The sequence below is a fragment of the Podarcis pityusensis genome (genome assembly GCF_964106645.2).
Source record: "Podarcis pityusensis genome assembly, chromosome: 15".
In the NCBI taxonomy this organism is placed as follows: Eukaryota; Metazoa; Chordata; class Lepidosauria; order Squamata; family Lacertidae; genus Podarcis; species Podarcis pityusensis.
Genome location: NC_138040.1, coordinates 43,642,610 through 43,664,050, shown reverse-complemented (window position 1 = coordinate 43,664,050; position 21,441 = coordinate 43,642,610). Strand labels below are relative to the sequence as shown.

The 21,441-nt window shown below is 45.7% G+C and overlaps 2 protein-coding genes across 5 annotated transcripts in view; one reads left to right on the top strand and one right to left on the bottom strand.

Moving 5' to 3' along the window:
• PPP3CC (protein phosphatase 3 catalytic subunit gamma) overlaps positions 1–11,332 on the top strand; it is a 76,450-nt gene extending 65,118 nt beyond the window's left edge. The window contains exons 11-15 of one of the 4 annotated variants that reach the window (XM_080982469.1): positions 291–317; positions 1,272–1,353; positions 2,673–2,770; positions 8,596–8,625; positions 10,630–11,332. In XM_080982469.1, coding sequence (XP_080838595.1) covers positions 291–317; positions 1,272–1,353; positions 2,673–2,770; positions 8,596–8,625; positions 10,630–10,805 — 413 coding nt within the window. In that variant the 3' untranslated portion in view covers positions 10,806–11,332. The remainder of the gene's footprint in view (positions 1–290; positions 318–1,271; positions 1,354–2,672; positions 2,771–8,595; positions 8,626–10,629) is intronic. The other 3 variants (XM_080982470.1, XM_080982471.1, XM_080982472.1) reach the window with 3 other exon arrangements.
• The window catches only part of LOC308464205 (uncharacterized protein), a gene marked incomplete at its 3' end in the record, with an annotated part of 365,536 nt that overhangs the window by 43,726 nt on the left and 300,369 nt on the right, over positions 1–21,441 (bottom strand). The window lies entirely within an intron of this gene.

The window sequence follows — 21,441 nt, the reverse complement described above, 5'->3', positions numbered from 1 at the left end:
GCAATGCAGGAATCTTCTGCCCAATGTGGGGCTCATACCTATGCCCCGGAGATTAAGAGTCTTATGCATCTGAGAGACAGAAGGAAAACTGATTTGTCCGTCTGGAGTCTGACAGCCACGTGAGCATGACACAGGTGCAGAAGAGAACTACCAGCTGACCAAGCGCTAACCTTCATGTCCCATTGCACTTAAAAAAGAAATGTTATTCCCTCCCTCCCATGGAAATTTAAATTTGTTTCTTCTATCTCTGTCTTCATCTCCTTGTTACTTGGTGTCTCCTCTCCCTGAAGATAACTACATTTCAAGCTATCCGAAAGGTACCCAGCTAGAATTTGCTAAAAGCTTAATTCTCACTGCCTGTGCCACCAGATTTCCTTGGAGTGGATTTTGAATAGCTGACTAGTTGAACAGTCTCGCCATTTCCCCCTTCTTCCCCATCAGTTTTAACATGAACGTGGTGCATTTGGTTTTTGTTTCTTTTTTCCAACCCTGTTGTGTTCCACCAGGAACCAGAGCGATGGGGGTCACGTTTCTCTTTGACGTTTGAATGCAGCCACCTTGTGCATGGCTGATCCATTGGTGCATGTCAGTTCTCCAGTTTGGCTTGTCCTGTTCTTAATGCATAGTCGGGCAATTAAAAAAGAAGATCTTAGCTTAGAGGAGATGTATTTATCATTCAGTGTACAGTTGAGCTCCCAGAACCTCCATGCTTTTCAGTCCATGTTTGGTCTGTGTAGTAAAAGGGAGTGTACTTATCCCTAGCACATTGTATTCGTTGAGGACTCAAGCAAAACCACAAGATTCCAGCCATTCCTTTGTCTGCATCTATGCCAAAGGTGGTGCTTGTGTGACCGCTCTCCCTTCTGCAAGCACAGCCCAGCATCCTGATGTCTTCACCCTCACTGGGGCTTGTAGTTGTGTTCTTGCCTTGCAAAACTGTGTCTCAATGGCTGAATCATTCATGTTACATCTCATGTGTACTGTGGTCAAACATGTCTGGGCAGGCAAAGAGGTCTGCTGCTCCGATCAACACTTGTCCTACTACTTCTGGTGCTCCTACTTCCCCCTGTTTGGACTTCCTCTTTGTGTGTCATTCTGTCCATCACTTGCTGCCCCTTTCATTCAGTTCATTACCATTCTATGGAATTTAGCTGTAAAGTTGTAATCGGATTTCTCTTTCCTAGAGCCAAGCAGATGCTTCATACTGGCATTGCCTGAGCCTTAGTTTTCCTCCCTCATTCTTTTAAACCCTTTTTGATTTTTTTCCTAAGGAGGCACCACTGCCCGTAAAGAGATCATCAGGAATAAGATCAGAGCCATTGGGAAGATGGCACGAGTCTTTTCAGTTCTTCGGTAAGTTTGCTCGCTTTGGTGAATCTCAGCTTGAGAGAGAGGGAATATCATTTTGCCAGATTGCCCTGGCTGCACCAGGGCAGAGAATGGAAGGTCGGCAAGTCTTGGACCAGTGCATGTTAAATGTTTAAAAGTCCACTGCTACAGGACTGATTCGTGTGGGACTATCACCTGGAATTTGCACTCTCCCGGCAGGGAGCCAATTCTGTGGGAAAGACCCTACACAGTGGTGGTCTTGTAAATGTTACAGCCAAGCTGCTCCCATTGCAGGACTGTTAGAGATGTAAAGTGTCAGTAGGGATTGTTCAGGGATTTTTTTCTTAGTACATTCATATTCCACCTTTCTTCTATCATAATTGGGGAGGGGGTACAAGACCTTTGTGGACTTTGGATTTTTGTTTTGATCAATAGATTCCAACCCCACCCCCCAAAAAAACCCAAGATTTGATTCTTAAATGCTGTTTTACACATGATTGGAAGCTGCCTTGTACAGTGTAAAATTGTTTCTCTCTAGCCCAGTATTGTCTGTCCAGAGTCTCAAGGCAAAGGTCTTTCCCATCATGTGAAATTGATTCTTTTAATTCAGAGGTGGGGAATATTTTTGGCCCAGTGGACCAGACTGTTATCTGTCCCTACCCTCATGGGCCAACTTCAACATATTGGTGGGATTAACCCACCTGTCAGTCACCTGATTCAATTATGAAGATATAAGAACAGACAAAGGACAGGTGGATGTGCCTGCACACCTGTCAAAGGTCCCTTGCCCAGCATCTTCTGAGTGCCCGACAGCCAGCTCATTGTCGCGTGCCTGGGAAGGGCAGTGTGAAGCTGGCGAAGCTGCTTTGCGCAGGGGTTGACTGCCTGATGGAGCTTCCCACAGAGAACTCAGTCATGCAACCGATTCAGCTGGGTCTCTTCCTGCTCTGCACCTGTTGTCAGGTGTGGGACAGGTGGCTGTGGTTTGAGGAAAAAGGCCTTTGGGGCTAAATTGGGACCCAAGGTGAGCCCAACCTGGTCCACAGGCCAGAGGTTCCTCACTTCTGTTTTTATGGGCGATGCCAGAGATGGAATTGGGGACCTGCATGCAAATCTTGCTCTGTTGCTGCCTTGTCTACAGGCCAGCAAATCTGTGCTCAGCAGGGAGGTGTATCCAATCCCAGCTCTAAATGCGGCTTTATGGCTCACGTATTTACAAACGTAACAATTTCACGCACATTAAAATGTTTATCAGTTCCCGAAAAAGATCTTGAGTGTGCAGCTGAGGAAACCTAAGAGGTGGGATCAGATGTAATTGGTCACTTTGCCTCTTTTTCTTGCAGGGAGGAGAGTGAGAGTGTTCTGATGCTCAAAGGACTGACTCCTACAGGTACTCTGCCCCTGGGAGTCCTCTCAGGGGGGAAACAGACTCTACAGACGGGTATGTATATGTCATAGGTGCCAACTCCCTGTGGGGCCCACAAAATTCCCCATGAAGGGCCTGGGCATCCACAAATTTTGGTGCCAGGGCCATGCACGCTGCATGGCACCCACAGCCCTGGGCACTCATGGTTGCGGGGCCAAGCCGGCACTCCTAGTATATGTGCAGGATAAGACCAGGTGTGACGTGTTAAGAGATCATCTAGGTTTTGTGGGGGAGGCACTGATATTTCCACTGCTACCTCCCCTTCCCCTTCCCCTTCCCCTTCCCCTTCCCCTTCCCCTTCCCCTTCCCCTTCCCCTTCCCCTTCCCCTTCCCCTTCCCCTTCCCCTTCCCTTCATAGTATCTGCAGTTCTGTCACCAGAAAAGATGGGCTTTAGATGTCCCCATAAGCCTACAGGCCTTTAACTCTGGCACTGAATGGGGGGCGGGGGGGAAGAAGCTCAGTTGGTGGAGCATGGGACTCTTAATCTCAGGGTTGTGTGTTTGAGCCCCACGTTGGGCAAAAGATCCCTGCATTGCAGGGGGTTGGACTAGATGACCCTTGTTATCCCTTCCAACTCTACAGTTCTTTTATTCTATTATTCTGTGAATGAAGCTTAGAGGAGAATAATAGGAGAGGCTGAGAACACTTGGACTAATTTAATAGAAACCTGGCAATGGGACTTGAGGGAAGGATTTCGTCCAAGGCATTTGTATGATGTTGTCATAGCTGGTGATCTTGCTGGGAATAGAGACTTGAAACTTGCATAGTGTTCTGGAATCTGTTCTTTGAACAACTATTCAGATTTCATCTCTTTAACAGCAGTTGCCCTTTAGACTTCTGCTGCTGTGTAAGAGCATGTACAAATGCCATCAGCCTGCTTTTTTGTTCCCTCCTGTACTAAGCCCATCTGTTCTCAGTGCTAACATTGAAAACTAACAGCTGTGAGTTTGAGATTCTCTTTCTGGGTAGGTTTTTAATATGGACATTTATGCTGGTGTTTCAACTTGTGTGTCCTTCTCAGACAGCTTGGGCTGGGGCACAGGCACCAGTGCTTATGATGTGTGCAGACCACTTTTTTCTTGGCTTTTTATGTCATTTCATTCTTGTCCTTCATGGACTGGAACTAATCTGTGCACAGTTGCCAGCTCCATATACACCCATTGCAGTTTTGATGAAGAGAAAACAAAACTTAAGTTTACACTGTTGCACTGAGGCACTCTCATAGCTGTATACCAGATGTTAAAACTATTAAGCTGTTTCTGGTTGTAGATCATTCTTTCCTACCCTCTAGTATAGTGCCACAGCCAGGTTTAGCATCTACTGAAAGAGATAAACTGATGAAATTAGATGGATGAGTGCAATAGGACAAATCCACAAACAACTATTTAAAAAGAAAGAAAGAATCTAGGCAAGGGGTACGAGCAAATACCAGGAAGAGAAAGACATCACAAGACTTGGGTTGAGATTAATTAGCTCAGCATTTTAGGACTCTAGCACACGCACAGTTGATCTTAAACAGGCAACTTATGAGATGTGAATCTGAGATTCTGCTTGCAAGCAACCAGCCAGCCAGCATTGGCCAAATGTGTCTGCAAGGAAGCCCATGTGCACCATCAGGTCAGGGCAGCTTGGATAGTTCTCAAATCCCTATATAGGCTTCCTGGTCAGACTTGCTCACAGGTCTGCCCAGTAGGAGATCCAGCTCTTACTGCTCTCTGTTGGCTTTGGGCTACAACTTCCTTGCTCTTGCTTGGCCTTTGCTTCATCCTGCCCTGAAACTGACATACACAAACATGTGTACAAATAGTGACTCATCATGTTGTGCAGTGTTGGAATTTGTCCCTTCCTTTTGTGAATATCAGTGGCAGATCATACAAACAGCAACCCCAAAACCTACCAGTCTGGATGCATCTTTAGGGAGTCTTCTTCATGCACCATTGTTTGCCTGTACACACTTCCCCATAAGAAAAGGTTTTAGAGAAGGCCATTCTTTTTCAATGACATTTAGTATTGTGACTGTCAAGAGCTGATACAGTTCTGGGGTTTTTCCACACCTGCCAAAATCAAAGCAATCAAGAGATCCCAGCAAATCTAAAGAACTCAGCTTTCTTAATGTTGAGATAAAATTGCACACCCAAAATCTGAAGTGTTGGGAAATTGTGAATATTTGCAAATATTTTTCAGCTCCAGTGTATACTTCCTGTTTTGTCACATGTACACTCTTCCAGAACAGCACACTTGCTTTTTCCTACATTAAGGTGATATTGTGTTAAATTTTGTTAATCTACTGCAGATAGCACTGAAGATCAAACTTTGTGGGCAATCATGACTGGTTGTGAGGTCAGCAAATGAGTTATAGCAACATGTCTCTCCAGAGCAGGGGTCAGCAAACTTTTTCAGCAGGAGGGCCGGTCCACTGTCCCTCAGACCTTGTGGGGGGCCGGACTATATTTTTTGGGGGGGGGGGGAATGAACGAATTCCTATGCCACACAAATAACCCAGAGATGCATTTTAAATAAAAGGACACATTCTACTCATGTAAAAACACGCTGATTCCCAGACCGTCCGTGGGCTGGATTTAGAAGGTGATTGGCCCAGGCCTTAGTTTGCCCACCCATTCTCTAGAGGGAACCCTGTGATCTAGTGTTTTAATCCTTTTCTGCTGCCAGCCTTCATGTTTGGCATTGAGCCAGGTGATTTTATTTCTCATCAATGTTGGATGACTTCCTGGTGTACTGGAAAGAGACTTGCTTTGGCACTTGCTAGCCTAGATTTTAAATTTCTCACATGGAAGAATATTGTAGCAGAATCTTCCATGGTCAAAGGAGGTGGTGATTTCCCTTCTTTCTTGCAGGGGAAGGCTAGACTTAATTTTCCAGATAGTTGAACATGTTTTTTCTCTCTAATGGAATAGGAAGTTGGCAGATGAAGGTGTAGGTGTCAAGAACTCCCTTTCTTGAGCTCTGCAATAAATCAGGCTGAACCATGTGCTTTAGAGACTGACTAGGTGTCTAATAACTTGGCTGACTGTTTTTAACTATTGCTACATCGGATTTTTAAACTTCATAGAAACCTCCAAACATAAGCATCTAAAAGCTTCCACTGAAGCGTCATCACACTGAAATTAAGCATATGAATTTTATGAGCATTGTAACTTTACAGGATCTGTTTTGAGCTTCAGTAAAGAGAACACATTCTCCTGCTCATTTCCTCCTGTTTCTCTGTCACATTTAATCTTCACACATACCGTATTTTTCGCTCTATAACACGCACCCGACCATAACACGCACGTAGTTTTTAGAGGAGGAAAATCTGTAGGCATGCCACCTGTAGGCATTCCCTCCATAACTCGCACAGACATTTCCCCTTACTTTCTAGGAGGAAAAAAGTGAGTGTTATGGTGCAAAAAATACGGTACTTTATTTTTCTGCATGTAGTTTCTCTTTCCTCATCTCCCAACCAATCCCTGACTTTACATTTCCCTGCCTTTGTCTTCATTGCCTGAAAACTCTCCCTTTATACACCAGAGCATCAGCTCTACTCAGGCCCGTATCCAAGTCAGTTTCATACCTCCATTCATTCCACCTTTTTTTAAAAATAGCTACTTAGCTAATATAAGCCAAATTATCTCCTTCTAGAATTGTCTCTGAGACCAGTGTTCCATCAGTAACAATGTCTTAGCACACCTGTTTTTTAAGGTTGTGCTCTCCCATGCAAGCCTCTGGTAATCCTGAGGCTGAGAGCTGGCAACTTTACCAAGGCTGCATAGAGGGATTTGTGGCTGGCTGAGCAGTGGTTTTCACTAAGGTCCAGCACTGTGTTCAGGGAGGCATTCAGTCTCCTTTAATGTGTCATTTGTTGCATGAAAAACAGGACTTGTTTCCTGGATCATGAGATCAGAGATCCTGAACTTTGTCTTGGTCTTCACAAACTTGCATGCTGTAGCTGTCAGGTAATGTTTTAATCCAGCTCCAGCCCAGCACAGAAACCAAGACCTCTTCGTTATGCCCCCCAAAATGAAGAGCCTCAACAGGGATGCTTTATCACCAGCAGTTCCAGCACTGAGGTGCAACTCAGATCAATCCATGTATTTCATATCAGAGAGTTCCAGTATGAACTCTCAACACTTGGAAAAAACGTTTGATGCCATCAAAGCCTTTGAAGATAGTGCCTGGATATGCCAGATCTTGAAAACATGGGAGCTGTGCTCTAGTCATGTATCAGAAAGGTCCCCACCATTACATAGTGCATGTGTGAGCAACAGCCAGCCAGGAAGCATGGCCCTTTTGCCATGGTGTGCTTTCACCAAGGGCCTATTGTCACAGCTGTTGCATCACCCCAAAGCACCATTCTTTTTGAAGCGATACTGTGGCACCACCACAAATCTCTTTCCCAGCAAGTTAGGACTTCTGTTTCACATAGATTTGATAAAGGCCGCATTCAACTGAACTGGATTTTAACCAGTGCTCCATTGTGGTTTCATGATATTGATATATGTGTATGCTGTGGTTATCTGTTGTATGTGTATATGGTTATTTTGTTTAAATGGGAATTTAGTACACACTTTTATACACAATTTGGTCTTGTTAGTGGATGATCTGGGTTACTGGGACTCTCAGTGTGGTTAGAGTTCTATCCATTGGCAATCTGTCATGTACCTTTGGACAGACATAGGCAAACTCAGCCCTCCAACTCCCATCATCCCTAGCTAACAGGACCAGTGGTCAGGGATGATGGGCATTGTAGTCCCAAAACATCTGGAGGGCTGAGTTTGCCTATGCCTGCTTTAGAAACTCCCAGGCAAAGTGAGAAGGTAACATGAATATATATTTAAAGAAACATGAACTGTCATGGCAAAACACACTTTACAGTAGTCATATTATCTCTGGCAGTTTGGAACCACACAGGCCAACACGCAAGAATGGCCCCCTGACATTGCTCAGACATGATCTGTTTTATTTATTTTAAAAGTTAATTTGTTGTATGTTGTGCTAGAATGCTCTGAAAATACAAATCAAAGCTAGAGCATCAAAGCTCAGCAAAATACATGTTGCTAAAGTGCTCCTAAATAAGAATTGTTCTGTATTGTTTCTGAAACAACTGCCACAGATCTCCTTGCGGCTGTCTGAGGGCAGCTGGTTCCAAAGGCAGGGGCCATAACCAAACCAGCTATTTGAAGGGGCATGCAGGAACACTGTGCAGATTAAAGTTTCCATTCTATAGAGAGCTGCTTGCCTTATTGGAAATCCCAGTGCAAAGGTAGAGTGGGTGCTTTTTGATGGCAAAAGCAGAGGATCTTTGTTCATAGGAAATGATATGACATAGCTATAAAACCATTTTGGGAGGTGGGATTGATCTGGTGTTAAACAAAGCAGGTTAAGTCTGGGGCTGAAGCATGGAACAAGCAAGTATCCCTTCTATTATACTCTTTTCTGAGGAAAATATGTGTTGGTTCCAGCCATGTGCTGTTGATAGCAGCTGTGGCTATTAAATGCAGCTGTGTGCACCAATGGGGATATATTGCTGCCTGGTCCTATCAGTCATGGAAGAAGCTACCTCCACGACATCCGTTGGACTCCTGGTTTTGAAAAACCAGTCCTGCCATTCTCTGTTCTTTTTCCCCTTGGGGCTTGGGATAATTAGGTTTAAGGAAGAAAACTATAACTCCCCTCTGTCTCTCTGCCCTATTGCCACCATCCTCTTCCACTGGTTGTCTTCACAATCCTCCTCGGTTGGGACTGGGAGGGTTGTAGATCTCTAACAACCATGGTTATGTTAAAGTTCACTCACTCTTTTCTGTCTTCATTTTTGCATGCCACTGTTCCTTCTGTATTACAGCCACAGTAGAAGCGGTAGAGGCACGGGAAGGTATGGCTAGAATCTTGCAAGAAGCGTGATGGTTTGTGTGTCTGCTGATCCCCCCCCCTTCCAAGAGCTTTATTCTCAGCAGCAGTACGAACGCTTTTTACTCTTGCATCACCAGAAGGGGGAGAAGGGGAGAGGGACATGGCCTGGCACACCTCCCACCCCTGGGGTCCATCCACATGGGGAGGATGCACAGAGGCATCCGTCAAACTCTCTACCCTGCTTCTATAATCTCTCCTACATGGTCTTCATCATAGCGTTAGAACTGGGTAGGCTCAAACAGCCATGGAGATATAATGCTCCATACTGTGACATTATTTTTATTTTAGATGAACAAAGCCTACCATTCTATGTTGGCTTCAGGGCTACGGTGTGGAATTGGACCCATCCCTTGAGACTTCTAGCTATGCTGAGTTACAGCAAGAGTATTGCAGCTGGCTCAACCATGGTAGGCAGACTTGGCAGCTGCCTAGAGTGGCACAACTCCAATGGGGCTCCTGCCTTGCCAGAAGCAGCATGCAAGTTGTGTTTTTGGTGTTCCTCTCGAAAGGTTTGTATCAGCGGCTGATGGAAGTTGTAATCTGAAACATCTTGAGAGTAGCCAGTTTGTTGGGCAAGGCTGGCTTATCTGTCCTGCCCCGTCCATCTAGCCCAGTATTACCTTCTCAAACTGGCAATGGATCCAGTATATCTCACTCCAGCAGTCACCCCAGATCCTTTTCCTTGAGATGCCAGTGATTGAGCCCAGGACCTTTGGGCATGCAAAGCAGGCACTCTCCAGCTGAGCTCTAGGAATGTGGTGCAGAATCCTCTGCACTCTCAAAATGACCACCATGAATAGGGCAGCAAAGTGCTTCCAACTGGTCCTGAACAAAGTCATAGAATGTGCCTCTTTGTGACTCTTCTTGCAGAGCATGAAGTTGTTCAGGACATATTGCTGTCCAGTAACCACCTTTGGCCTTCCCTGTGGGTAGGTTGGTCAGAGCTGTAATCGTCAAATGGCTCTGTCTCTTTACTTTCTCACCTCTGTGATCTGCAGACACAATTTTTCCCAATCTTTAAAGGAATTTGTGCTTTGCAGAAAAAATAACCATTCTAAATTCCTCTAGCTCTTTGCTTTTTCAGAAACAGTGTGCAAAAGGAAATGTGCTCTGCTCTGGAACTGATGGAGAGAACAAGACTATTCCACATGTGCGCCTTGTCACACTTGAGGCTTTTCTTGGCATTCCCTTCTTGGTCATGCAAGATTTAAAAAATATATCTACTGCTTTTTTTATCCAAAGATTAGTTTCATTCTCCCATTCTTCGTTGTGTTGTGAGTGTGTGGTGTTGTATGTGACTTTGATTTAGTCCTCACTATTATTTTTGATTTTATGTTTTTCAGTTTTCAAAACTATGCTGCTGTTTCACTGCACTAATGCCTCGATTATTGAGCACATATCTGACTTGATTCTTTTTTTCTTCCAAGATTAGGCCAGGAATTGTACTGAGAAAAAAGCAATACTAATGAAAGTCCCTTACAGGGGTAATTTTGACTAGGAGTTTAGGCTGGAGAGTCAGTTTTAAGAGCATCGAATGTTGTTTGAGAGGGCATCTGTTCCTACAGTGTATACATGTATATATATTTTTGTCTCATTGTCACGTCTACTCAAACAGATGCAGCAGGCTTTTGAAGCAGTGCAAAAACCAACTGAATGTGTTTTTGAACAGTGACCGGTGGAATGAATGTACACACTGTGAACAGAAATCCTTCTTTCATAACATCTTCAGCTCTGAGAGGAAAATATTTCCAGCCTTACTTAAAGAGACGTCTTTTCACATCATGGGCATAATAGTTTGTCCTGTCCAGTGTAACCCCCCCCCCGTACCACCTCCCCCAAGTCAGACGCATGCTCCATAGTCACAGCTCTGCATAGTAACTGCAGGATGGTATGCGTGCACATTTGAGCAACCAGGCTTGGAAACTTGCTCTGATTCCTTTTTCTCGCTCTTTCTCCTCCACTCTAGCCATCCGTGGATTTTCGCCACAGCACAAGATCCGCAGCTTTGAAGAAGCAAGGGGACTGGACCGTGTCAACGAGCGCATGCCGCCACGCAAGGATTCCAAGCACCCCGACGGGCCGGTGAACTTAACCTCCACAAACTCTGCGGAAAAGAACGGGATGGGGAAGAAAGCCCAGTAACAGTTCAGGCGCCGCCCACTCTGTCTCACTAAAGGATCCAAAACTTAATGAATTCTATTTATTTATTATGAAGGGGGAGGGCAAGGGGGGGGAAACCAACTTAGCCTGGAGGCACATCCATAATCCAGTTTGCATCCATTCTGTAAGAGAGGTGACCATTTTGTAAGTTTTTAAAATTTTATGTTCAATATATAAAAAGTCATCTTTTTTTAATTTAGGAATGGGTCTAAATACTAGTACATATATAAAGTGTTGTTTTGTACAGATTGCCTGTCCCTGCCAGGAGGGAAGGAGCCTGTGCGTGTGGCTGGGGGGTGGGAGGAAGGGAAGCAGAAACAAGCCAGGGCAGCTCTGGGATCTGATTTTATAATGGAACCGTTTCAAGTTATCCTTGTTTTTTAAAAGTGGCAACTTTCATTTGAAAGCAACATTTTTCTCCTCCCAGATTTTGCTGTGTTTCTTCTATTTCACACTGCATCTGATGCTCCAGCAGTTGACTTCCATTAAAGGCATGTTGCATAGGGCAATTGGTAAACTTTCTCCTTTTTGGAATCCTGTGTCACAAGGCAAATGTTGACATGCGCAGGTCAGCTCCAGCTGAATGTCTGGAACTGGAGAAAAGGATCTACCTAATCCTGCCTCTGCCCCTTCAGATGTTGCCATTGATTTCCCTTCAGGAATCCAGTTTCAGGAGAGAAATGAATTCTCTTGGAATAAACCAGTAGGTGGGCTTTGATGAATGTGATCTTGCATTCTCCATTCATCTTGAGTTCACCCAGCTGGTTGCTCATGTCGTTCCATGAACATAACCATATTTGACATCACACAGGTGGGATTTATGTGATTTTCTCTGACAGGAAACTAACCTCCACAGATTGTCATGGACTCATATTCTTAATGTAAAAAAACTGTACAAAATTAGTATTTTAGGAGTGAGATACTTTCCCTTCTTCCCACATAATATTCCTCTCCCACGCTCCATGATGTGAGCTCCAGCACAAAATCTCTCTGTGATATGTCCCCCAGGAACCCGCTTCATTTCCAATTCATGGCTTTAGCTCTACCTGGATAGTGTGGGAAACGTGAGGTGTAGGAGGAAAGGTAAAGTTTTGTGCAGAGTTCTGCACATCAGCAGCACTGCTTCCTTTGTCTTTGTGTATCCTATGTGGGACAAGTAGAAAAACCCACAGTGGTTAGAAATGGGTGCTCACTTGGGAGTCTCCCTTGAGGGGGGAATGGGCAGAAGTAGACCTGTGAAGGCTCCCACGTTTGGCTCCTGCATACAACTGGCAAAGCTCTCCTGGGCTGACTATAAAGGGCTTCTCGGTGATCTCAAGGGCACAGCCAGCAATGAACGGCTGATACTCCGGCCCCTGTAATTAGCGTCAAAGTGATGCTACAGCGTTTTGTGATCAACAGCGTTTTGGACCAAATTTTTACAATCAAAGCATTTCCCATCAGCATTGGCTCATGGTTCTGGGAGTGCCTAATCCCACTATTTTCTGGTCAATGCCAGGCTGTATTCAGTTTAATTCTGCCCAGAATAGACCCACTGAAATTAATGGACCTAAGTTAGTGATGTCCATTAATTTAAGTGGATCTACTCATCGAGTGTGACTAGCTTAGGGTACAACTTCATTGTGCTCCTTTTAAGAGGCAGCATGAATGAAGAGGCAGGTTGTTTCAGCTTTGTAACAGGAGACACTACTGCTTCCTTCTTCCTCATTACCCCAAAACCAAGAGTAGCTATATGTGGAAAGGGTGTTTGCAAGGAGGCTCACTCGTGGCCAGGAGCCCTGATGGGCCACAACACATGCTAGGGAGCTTCACGGTGCCCACCTGCCATCATAACTTTGTGTTTACTATGGAAAATTCTGGCATACTTGTGGCAAGCACTTTTGCCATGTAAAATGTGCAGCTCCCAGGTTTGCATCTGGAAACCCTAAACCTGTAACTTTTGCAAAGGGCAGGAGACCTTTGGGCAGATTCCTTAGCACTTCTCTTGAAGTATAATAATAACATGATTGATTGTTTGACAGAATGCGTCAGTCTTGTTCTCTGCCAAGTGTTGCAAAAACCACTAAGGGCTCTACAGATGTGTGCAAAATGTTTACTGCAAGCTGAATAGGTGACCTGTGAGTATAGGGGTAATGTACTGTGCCCGTTTTGTAATGAAAGCAGTACGTTTTCTCATACTGCCAGAAAGGAAGTCACAGGCAGGTCGTCTTTACAGGTTGGTGAGAGGGACAAATCTTAAGAGAGACGATGCAATCCTTTTGGCTCTTTTTAGTGTGAGTGAATAGCCAAATTACATTGTATGGAGAAACTTCGGTAGAACTGAGTGGGGTTTTTGAGGAGAAACTGTTTAGTCAGCAGCTTGAGCCTGAGGTCTTCATTCTTTGAGGGATATTTATTCAAGTCAGGGTTGGAAGCAAGGGGATTATGTTCTAATGTGCCAAAGAATAGCAACCAAACAGATGTGCTTGGAAGAAGGGAACCCTGTGTGTAGAAATGAGCCTGTTTAGTTTTTTTTATCCTGACTCTGATGGAAGCCAGGTGTCGGTGGCAATTGTATTATTATTATTTAAGCCAAACTTGGTGATTCATTGGAAAGTGGTGCAGATACCTTCCTCCTGGAGTTCAACCATTACCCTTCCAGGCACTGTTTGGGGTATGTCTGAAGCAGTCTTCCACAGGGCCATTCTTTCTTCTGCCCTCTTGTAACTTAGTGATGTTACACAATCAGACAGCATAGAGGTGTTGCATAAAAGGATGCCTCTTAATCACAGTGCTGCTGACTATTTTTCACTTTGAACATAGGCTTTCTCCGTTCATAATTATTTCACATCTTGGTTGAGAATTATGAAACGGCTTTGTTTGCATTTTGGAGCAGATGCAACTTTGGGATTATGTACTCATGACTATCCTTTTTAAATGAATGGGTGCTTTGAAACAGTGCAAACATTTGTTCCTCTTGAAGATGAAGGGATTTTATTTATGTTAAAGCTATGCACACCTCTTATGGCTTCTGTTGGAGAAAACCATGGCACTTATTCTTTCAGAACAACACTGATAGCAATCTCTTCTAGAGAGATCTCATGTTTGCTGCTTGGTAGGATGCAGACAATCTGGCTTTAAGTGGAGTGTCTTCAGTTTAAGAACTGCAGATTCTTACGATTCAAAGGGAATTAACACCTTTGCATCTACCTGGCTTGACATGGTTGTTGCTGCTGGCTGCTCTCATGATGTTCCCAGGAACATACAAAAACTTCCACCCATGTGGTTGGGCTTCCTTGCATGTGTGCATAACATACATATGATAGACCTTCCAAGCGAGGTGGGCATTACATACATGTTGAGTGAATATGCAAGCAAGCCCAGCTATGTGAACAGAAGTCTCTATATAGCCCAGGGAGCCACGTGGAAGGCACCGCTGGGAGCTCTGGTGTCACAGGACAATTTCTGGGCCCTTTGGTGTAACAAGAATAAAGCTTGGCTAGCACAATCCTATCTCTCTCTCTTGGGAAGATAACAGCCATCATGCTTCTCCCATTCATCAGCTTTTGGAAGTTTAAATTCATGGCAACAATACATGGCCCCTCTTCTCTCACTAGACACAGTTGAAATGTTGCGCTTGGACTGCTGATTTGTTAAAGCGAGAAATATTTGGGCCCTTCTCTTGGCTGATTCTTGCAAAATAGCCAGGTATGTCCTTCCTTCACCTCCTCCTGCATCTCTTTGTTCCCTGTTTTGATTTTTCTCCTCTCAGGTGAAATAGTAGTCTTAAAAATATGTCCATTTGGTGCCCCTTATGCCCCCAGAGTTCTGACAGGATTCCATTTGCTCTTGGAGGAAAGGGAGGCTGCTGAAACAGCCAGGCTGGGCAACTGTCCCAAGGAGGGGCAACTCTGAGGCAGGAGGGCCCACTTGGGGTCTTTCCTGTTCCTTCAGAGTTGCTTTGACACTAAAGAAAAATGTATTCCCTGTTCCATGTACAAAGACATGACTTGCTGGCTGTCAGGCCAAGCCTATGCTCTGGTTGCCAAGGGAACGCTGGCTCTGGGACCTCTTTGCTTCCTGCTCACAGCATGCAGCGTTCAGGGGTGGGGAGCTGGAGGGGAGAGTGGGTGTTAATTTACCCCCCCCCCCCATTAGCTCGTGCGCCTTCTGTAACATGCTCTCAGCTAGCTTCCCCAAGTTTTCATGGAAAGAGTGAGCTAAATTCCTGGTACCCTGAAGACACAGACAGGCACAGTGTCTTGTGTGCTGAAGTCCACCCTTTCTCCCCTGGAGATCCTTGCTGCTTCTTTCCCCCCACCCCTGTGCTAGCAAACTAGAGTTTGAAATGCAGTGTGGAAAGCAGCACTGAAGCCTTGCGCTTCCCCTCTCTCCTCTGACTTGGGAAAGACAGCTGCCAGCCAAGGCTGCCACCCCTTTCTGGCATGGACGTAGCACCAGCTTCTCTAAGGCCCAGTGCCAAGGAGACATTCCTTGATCTCAGCCAGGGCTCCCTCTTAACCAAAAATGTGAAGTTGATGAGAACCCAGATGAGAACCATAATAGACGCTGGAGACCCACTTAACCCTCAAACCAAATGTTCTTGGACCCCAGCTCCCATCAGCCCATGGTAAGGAACGATGGGGCTTTTAAAATCCTAACATCATCAGGAGGGGCACAGGTTCTTCACCCCTGCCTTGAACTATGCATGTGAGGTGGCAAGTGGTTGAGAGGTAGGGAATGTTGCACCCACAGCACCCTTGGAGGTCAGAAGATGACAACCTAAGAAGCCATACTCTGAAAGGAGCAGCCATTAACCACATGAAAACGTGACGTCCCAGCAGGCAATTCCAGCTGTCCAGTGCTATAGCTTTACATGGGGGAGTGGGGATTACTGACCAGAGCAGTGGTGGGTTGCAGGGCAAGAGGGGGGCTTAGATATGAGATGGCCCTCTCTAATTCCCCCCACACCCAAATACTGGGGAAATGCTCCTGGGCCAGCTGCCCCATCCCACCTGAAAAACCAGCAGCGAATCTGTCTTAGAGCCGTGAATGCCTCAAGAGGCCTTGCCTCTGCTCATCATCCCACCCATTCTCCACCACTTTGCTGTCGTTGTTGTTTTGCTTTTTAATTTCAGAGACAACCATGAGCAACGAAAGCAGAAAAAGAAACATTTTAAAAGCCAAGAAAGCCCGCCAGCCCATGGGACTTCAGTGTATTAAAGGCTGTGTGTGCTACCCCCTTACTGTGAGGTTGCCTATAAGCACCCTTTTAAAAAATAAAATAAAAATTGTCTTGCATGATTTAAAAAAGCAAGAAAAAGCAAGGTGCATGTAACAAGGAGGGGAGTCAACAGTGGGTCTTCCAAACTTCAGGACAAAGGTGCTTTCACCTTATTGAAGAGAACCTGCCCTGTCATGGTGCCACAGCCTGCTTGCACCTCCCCAGTTTAGCTAATCTTGATTCTGCTACCAGAGCCTCGTGCCGGCTTGGCTCCATCCCAGAAAAGGTGGAATCACAAACCCCAGGAAAGGTGTGGGTGAGGACTGAGGTTCTTGATTCTGAAGTCGTGTTTGCCCATTGTCTGGAGGCTGACTCCTTTCTTTTCTTGCTCTTTTTTTAGTTGCGTTTAAAGAAGAATGGTGAAGAAATGTTATTTATTGGCAGAAATTATTAAATATAATTTCTCTTTTGTGAACAAGGAATGAATTTGTTAGAACTGTCTTACTGTAAATTGGAAAGTCATCTTTAAGGGGGGGGAGTTAAAAATTAAATGACAGTTGTTTGGCTCCGGTGTCCTTTTTGGGAGTTCTTGAGTGGCAGCGCACTTCAGACATTTGCAAAGAAGGCTCTGAACCCTTTTTATATTTCTGACTTCTTCAGGGGTAGCGGGAATATCCTTTGATGGTACATGGCAGACTGCACTTCCTGCCTTGTTTTGAAGTTCTCTTTGTCTGGGTTAAAGTAGTAGTGGACCAGTTGAGAAATGAGGCACTAATTACCAAAACATAAAAAGTTCTACCCTCAGTCAACTTTGTAAAAATTGCAAATGCAGTTGGCACACCTGCTGAATAGATACCCAAACCGTGGCTTGGTTTGTTTTGATGTCTTCTCAATGGAACACCCCTGCAAGAATTAGTAGGAACTCAGTACAAACCATGCTAAATTGATTCCCTTCTCCTCCCTCAAGACAGTCTACACCAGTCAGGGCTGAAAGGTGGATAGCAAATAGAATGTCTGGATGCATCAGAATGCCTCCTTCTCGCCTGGGTGCCCATCTGATTTCTCTGCTGAAGAACGCCTGTGCATTGCAAAGTGTTCTGGGGTATAATTCCAAGGGGGGCCGGCCTCACCACAGTCCTGTACAAATTAAAGTTGATGCCCTATGCATGTCTATTTGAGAATGTGTCTGGGTTTCACAAATTACCTACAATTATTGAGAAAGGGTTGCCATGTTATTATTATTTTTTCTTCTCATTGCGCCAGGAGTGCCAAACTGCCTTGGTTCGGCCCTGCTGGCCAGTAGAAGAGAATAAGCTTGATTGGCAGGCTTGAGACATAAAATGGTGGTAATTGGTTAGGCCTGGGGTGGAGGTGAGAGCAGGTTAAAGGGTGAGACCTGTGACTTTTTAATGGATATTCATTTTAGATGAGAGAGTTTTTTCTTTTTCTTTTTTTAAGTAGCTGGGGTGGGGAATGGAAACTGACCTTGCTTTTCTAGATGCAGGACAGCTAGCTAGGCTTTTTTGCTCTAGTAGTTGATTGACAGCCATAGACTCATGTCTTGGATAAAGATTATCTCCATCTTCCAGCAGTGGACAGCAGTGGCCTGATTTGCTCTGGACTAATGACCGCATCTGAAACGATATGTTCCAGAGAAGTAGCCAGGTTAGGCGGCGGCGGCCGCTGCTGCAAAAGATGCCTTTGAGGATACTGCATTTCTTACCATCCAACCTAACCAGTTCCTAAGAAGTTCCGTGCTGCAGGTTGTCGACTGCTCTTGCAGCAGTTTCTCAAGTGTTCCTGTCTGAAACCACAATTCAAATTCATTGCAGGGCTCCATAAAGACTAGGCATAGATGATGAATGCTCAGTAAAGAGCCCCAAGAAGAGGGAGGGAGGCTGAATTGTTCTTGAAGGGCACTGCATGGTTAATTCACTGTGCCTGAAGGCAACAGATACCTTTGGAGCCCACAGCAGCAATACTAAAATATCACCAGCAGGTGGCGGTGATGCCTTGAAGATGAAGTGTGAGAAAAGCTAATCAATTGAGTGCATTTAAGGAAACAGAAGACAGAACAGGTGAGAGAAGGAAAGCCACTACCTGTTTGAGTGGGCTGTGCTAGGCTAGGCTACATGCTCAAAAAGGCAATCCCATAATAGAATCGGAGAGTTGGAAGGGACCCCAACGGTCATCTAGTCCAACCTCCTGCAATGCAGGCATATGCAGGTGGCCCATATGGGGATTCAACCCACAATCTTGGTGTTATCAGTACCACACACTAACCAACTGAGCTAACTGTCCATCCTGGCAGTGCTTCTCAGAACAAGTGTAAGACTTCTTCTTAGACCACGCAACCTGAGTGCTGGGCACTTTTGCTTCTGAATCGTAGGTGCTGAGTAGCAGGGGGGCCAGGGCCCCTCACCAATATTTCTGATGAAATGGATGAGCATCCCCAAAGTTCTACAGCGGCAAGCCACGGAGCGTCCACACATCAGCATGCCTTGCACCATGCGCAAGTGATGTCAGCATACCGTGGAGCATGCTGGTGTCATGCGTGCCTGCTGTGGGGTGGGCTGAAGTTGCGTGGCTCTGGGCCCCCTCAATTGGGGGGGGCAAGGAGGCGCGCATGCTCTTAATAGTATAAAATGTTGGTGGCATCCATCTGCCTCGGGAGACCATGGAGGAGTGCGCCATTCAGGATGAAGTCTAACTATTGGAAGGAGACGAGTTTTGCTGCACCTGGGGCAAAGGAGCGTGGCCGCTTGTGCTGCTGCAGAGGCACCTGCTGTTTCTTCTCTCTGCGCTCCTCCCAGTGCTCATTCCTCTTCTGGTCACTGCAATGGAGACATGTCCTGATTGTCTGTCTCCAGGAACTGCAGTTGTCTGCAGGGGATTCCACAAGGCGCATTGATGGCGAGCTGGACAAGCCTAGTGGCAAGGCAGCTACGGCAATGGCTGGCCTCTCCAGAAGGATATGGGAGAATGGGATGCTAGGTCTAATCCCAAAAAGGAGGTCTACCAGGCGTGCATGATGGGCACGCTGCTTTGTGGAAGTGAGTCATGGGCAACTTACAACCATCAGGAGTGACACCTCCGTGCCTTCCACATGTGCTGCCTCAGAAAGATTTTGGGTATCACATGGCAGGACAGCAAGCATGAAACTGCCATTTTAAAATGTTTTGTTGAAATATTTATCTTGGACTATTCACTTCAAAGTGGGGGGATGGTGTTGGCATGTCAGGCCTGCAGAGGAAGATGTGGGAGAGCAGCACGACATGCCCTTGGGGAGGGCACAGTACTTTTCTTTGGGGGGGGGGGAGTTGCCTCAAGTGGCAAAATGGCCCAGCACTGAAAAGGGGGGTGTTCGGATTATTCTTTTTGACACTGTTGATAGTTTTTTAAAAATATCAAACTCCACACTTGTATACAGATTTTTAGCAATGAAGCAGCTTGGTCTGGGACTACTGAGAATACCATTGTATTATGGAACACCTTGTTAAATACAGAGGGTTCTCACTGGCAAGGGAGGTGCACTCTGTACATGCCCATTCCCTTTATTTATGAGGCCCATAGTTCCTAATTAATTTTCTTGCACTATACCTCGTAAACTCCTTTTCTACCCATAGGCCTTTATTGACCATCCCCTGCAAAGTCCCATTGACCCCAGGGCCAGGGGGGCAACACTGACCACTTTGGGAGACCCTCTTTAGAGTGGAGCCTAGAATGGGGTGACCAGTGTGTGCCTCAGTAGCTTCCTCTGGTATGAGCAGAGCCTCGGAGCCCACCCCCTTGCTTACTGCCCCCTTTCTCATGAGGAGGTGAGGTTAGTCACCTTATTTCCCCACCAAGAAGGAGAGAGAGCTGAAGGAGTAAGAAGAGCAGCTTTCCTTCTGCTGCTTTCAGTTTTATGCGCTTTTTAAGGCTCTGTGCATCATCTGAGCAGCTGTGAAGGGAAAGGAGTGGCTGAGAGGGTGGGAGAGGAAGGGGGGCAATCTAGGAGATGGCTGTGGGGAGCCAGCAAAAGAGAGTCTATGTGCCCATGCATGTGCGTGCGCATGCACACACGCTCCTACACCCCTACATCTGATCCAGTGAAATAAATACAGTGGTACCTCGGGTTAAGTACTTAATTCTTTCCGGAGGTCCGTAATTAACCTGAAACTGTTCTTAACCTAAAGCACCACTTTAGCTAATGGGGCCTCCCGCTGCCGCCGTGCCGCTGGAGCACAATTTCTGTTCTCATCCTGAAGCAAAGTTCTTAACCCGAGGTACTATTTCTGGGTTAGCGGAGTCTGTAACCTGAAGCGTCTGTAACCTGAGGTACCACTGTACTCCTTAACCTGCCTACTCTCCTTAAAAAACAAACTCAGATCACAGATTATATCTATCTCCTTCAAATTAGCGGTAAACAATGACAGATCCTGTGCTTTCTTGCATGGCCGTGCTGTAAAAGCAGAGATCCGAGACATGGATCCTTATTGATCCTCTTAACCTTTACAACGAATTCCCTCACAACCACCATCAAATCATAGAAATCATAGGTCATTCCTGAGCCCACAGGTGTGTTCTGTGATTTATTGTCATTGCCCGGGCAAAAATCTTAAAGGTTAAAGTGGATCCTTTATTTGGATCCATGTTTTTCTGCTGCTGGCAAGTGCTGCCTCTGGGACGCCCCCTCCTTGCAGTCTACCAAGGTATGTTTTAATTTTATTGGGTGTGGGGTGTAAAAATCATACAAATTCAAGCAGATTCTATTTAATTCTATGGAATCTGACTTTTACCCAGATTCCATGGTTAAGAAATGAATATTGGGGGCAGGGGCGGGTATGTGTGTTTTTCTGCACACCTGCCTGCTTTCAGTGACCTTCTCCCCCTCCCTGGGAGAAGGAAGTCACCCGGGGTGAACTCCCTTAAAATTAGAAACCTACCCAGGGTCCAAAAAACAATGGCACCCCCTGCACATTGCAAGGGAATGCTGACATTTTCTCATGGAAGCGCAGGGAGTTCTTCCACAGAAACTCCTGGACTTTTCAAGGAGACAGTTTGAGAAATCCCTGGTTTATCACCAAGCCGCAGAGAGTTTCCCCCCTTCTGATGACACATTCTCCTCCTTGCATCCCCGGGAAGCCTGTCTGCGGCCCTCTCACAAAGGCAAAGCTTAACCCTGGAACTATTCCTGGCAAGAAGGCTTGACTAGCCAGCTTTTGTTATGCAAAGTCCTTTCCTTTTCCCTTTTCTGCCTGTATTTGGATCAGCCTTACCTAATTGATGCTGGCGTGGTTGGCAGTTTGTGTTTCAGACACAAAGGCTAAAGTCCATGTGAGTCATATTGCAAGTTCTAGGAAGCAAGCAGAAAACAAAAGGTTGCCGTGCCAGTGGAAGGAGGCAGGGATCTGCTTACAAGGTGGATGAAAT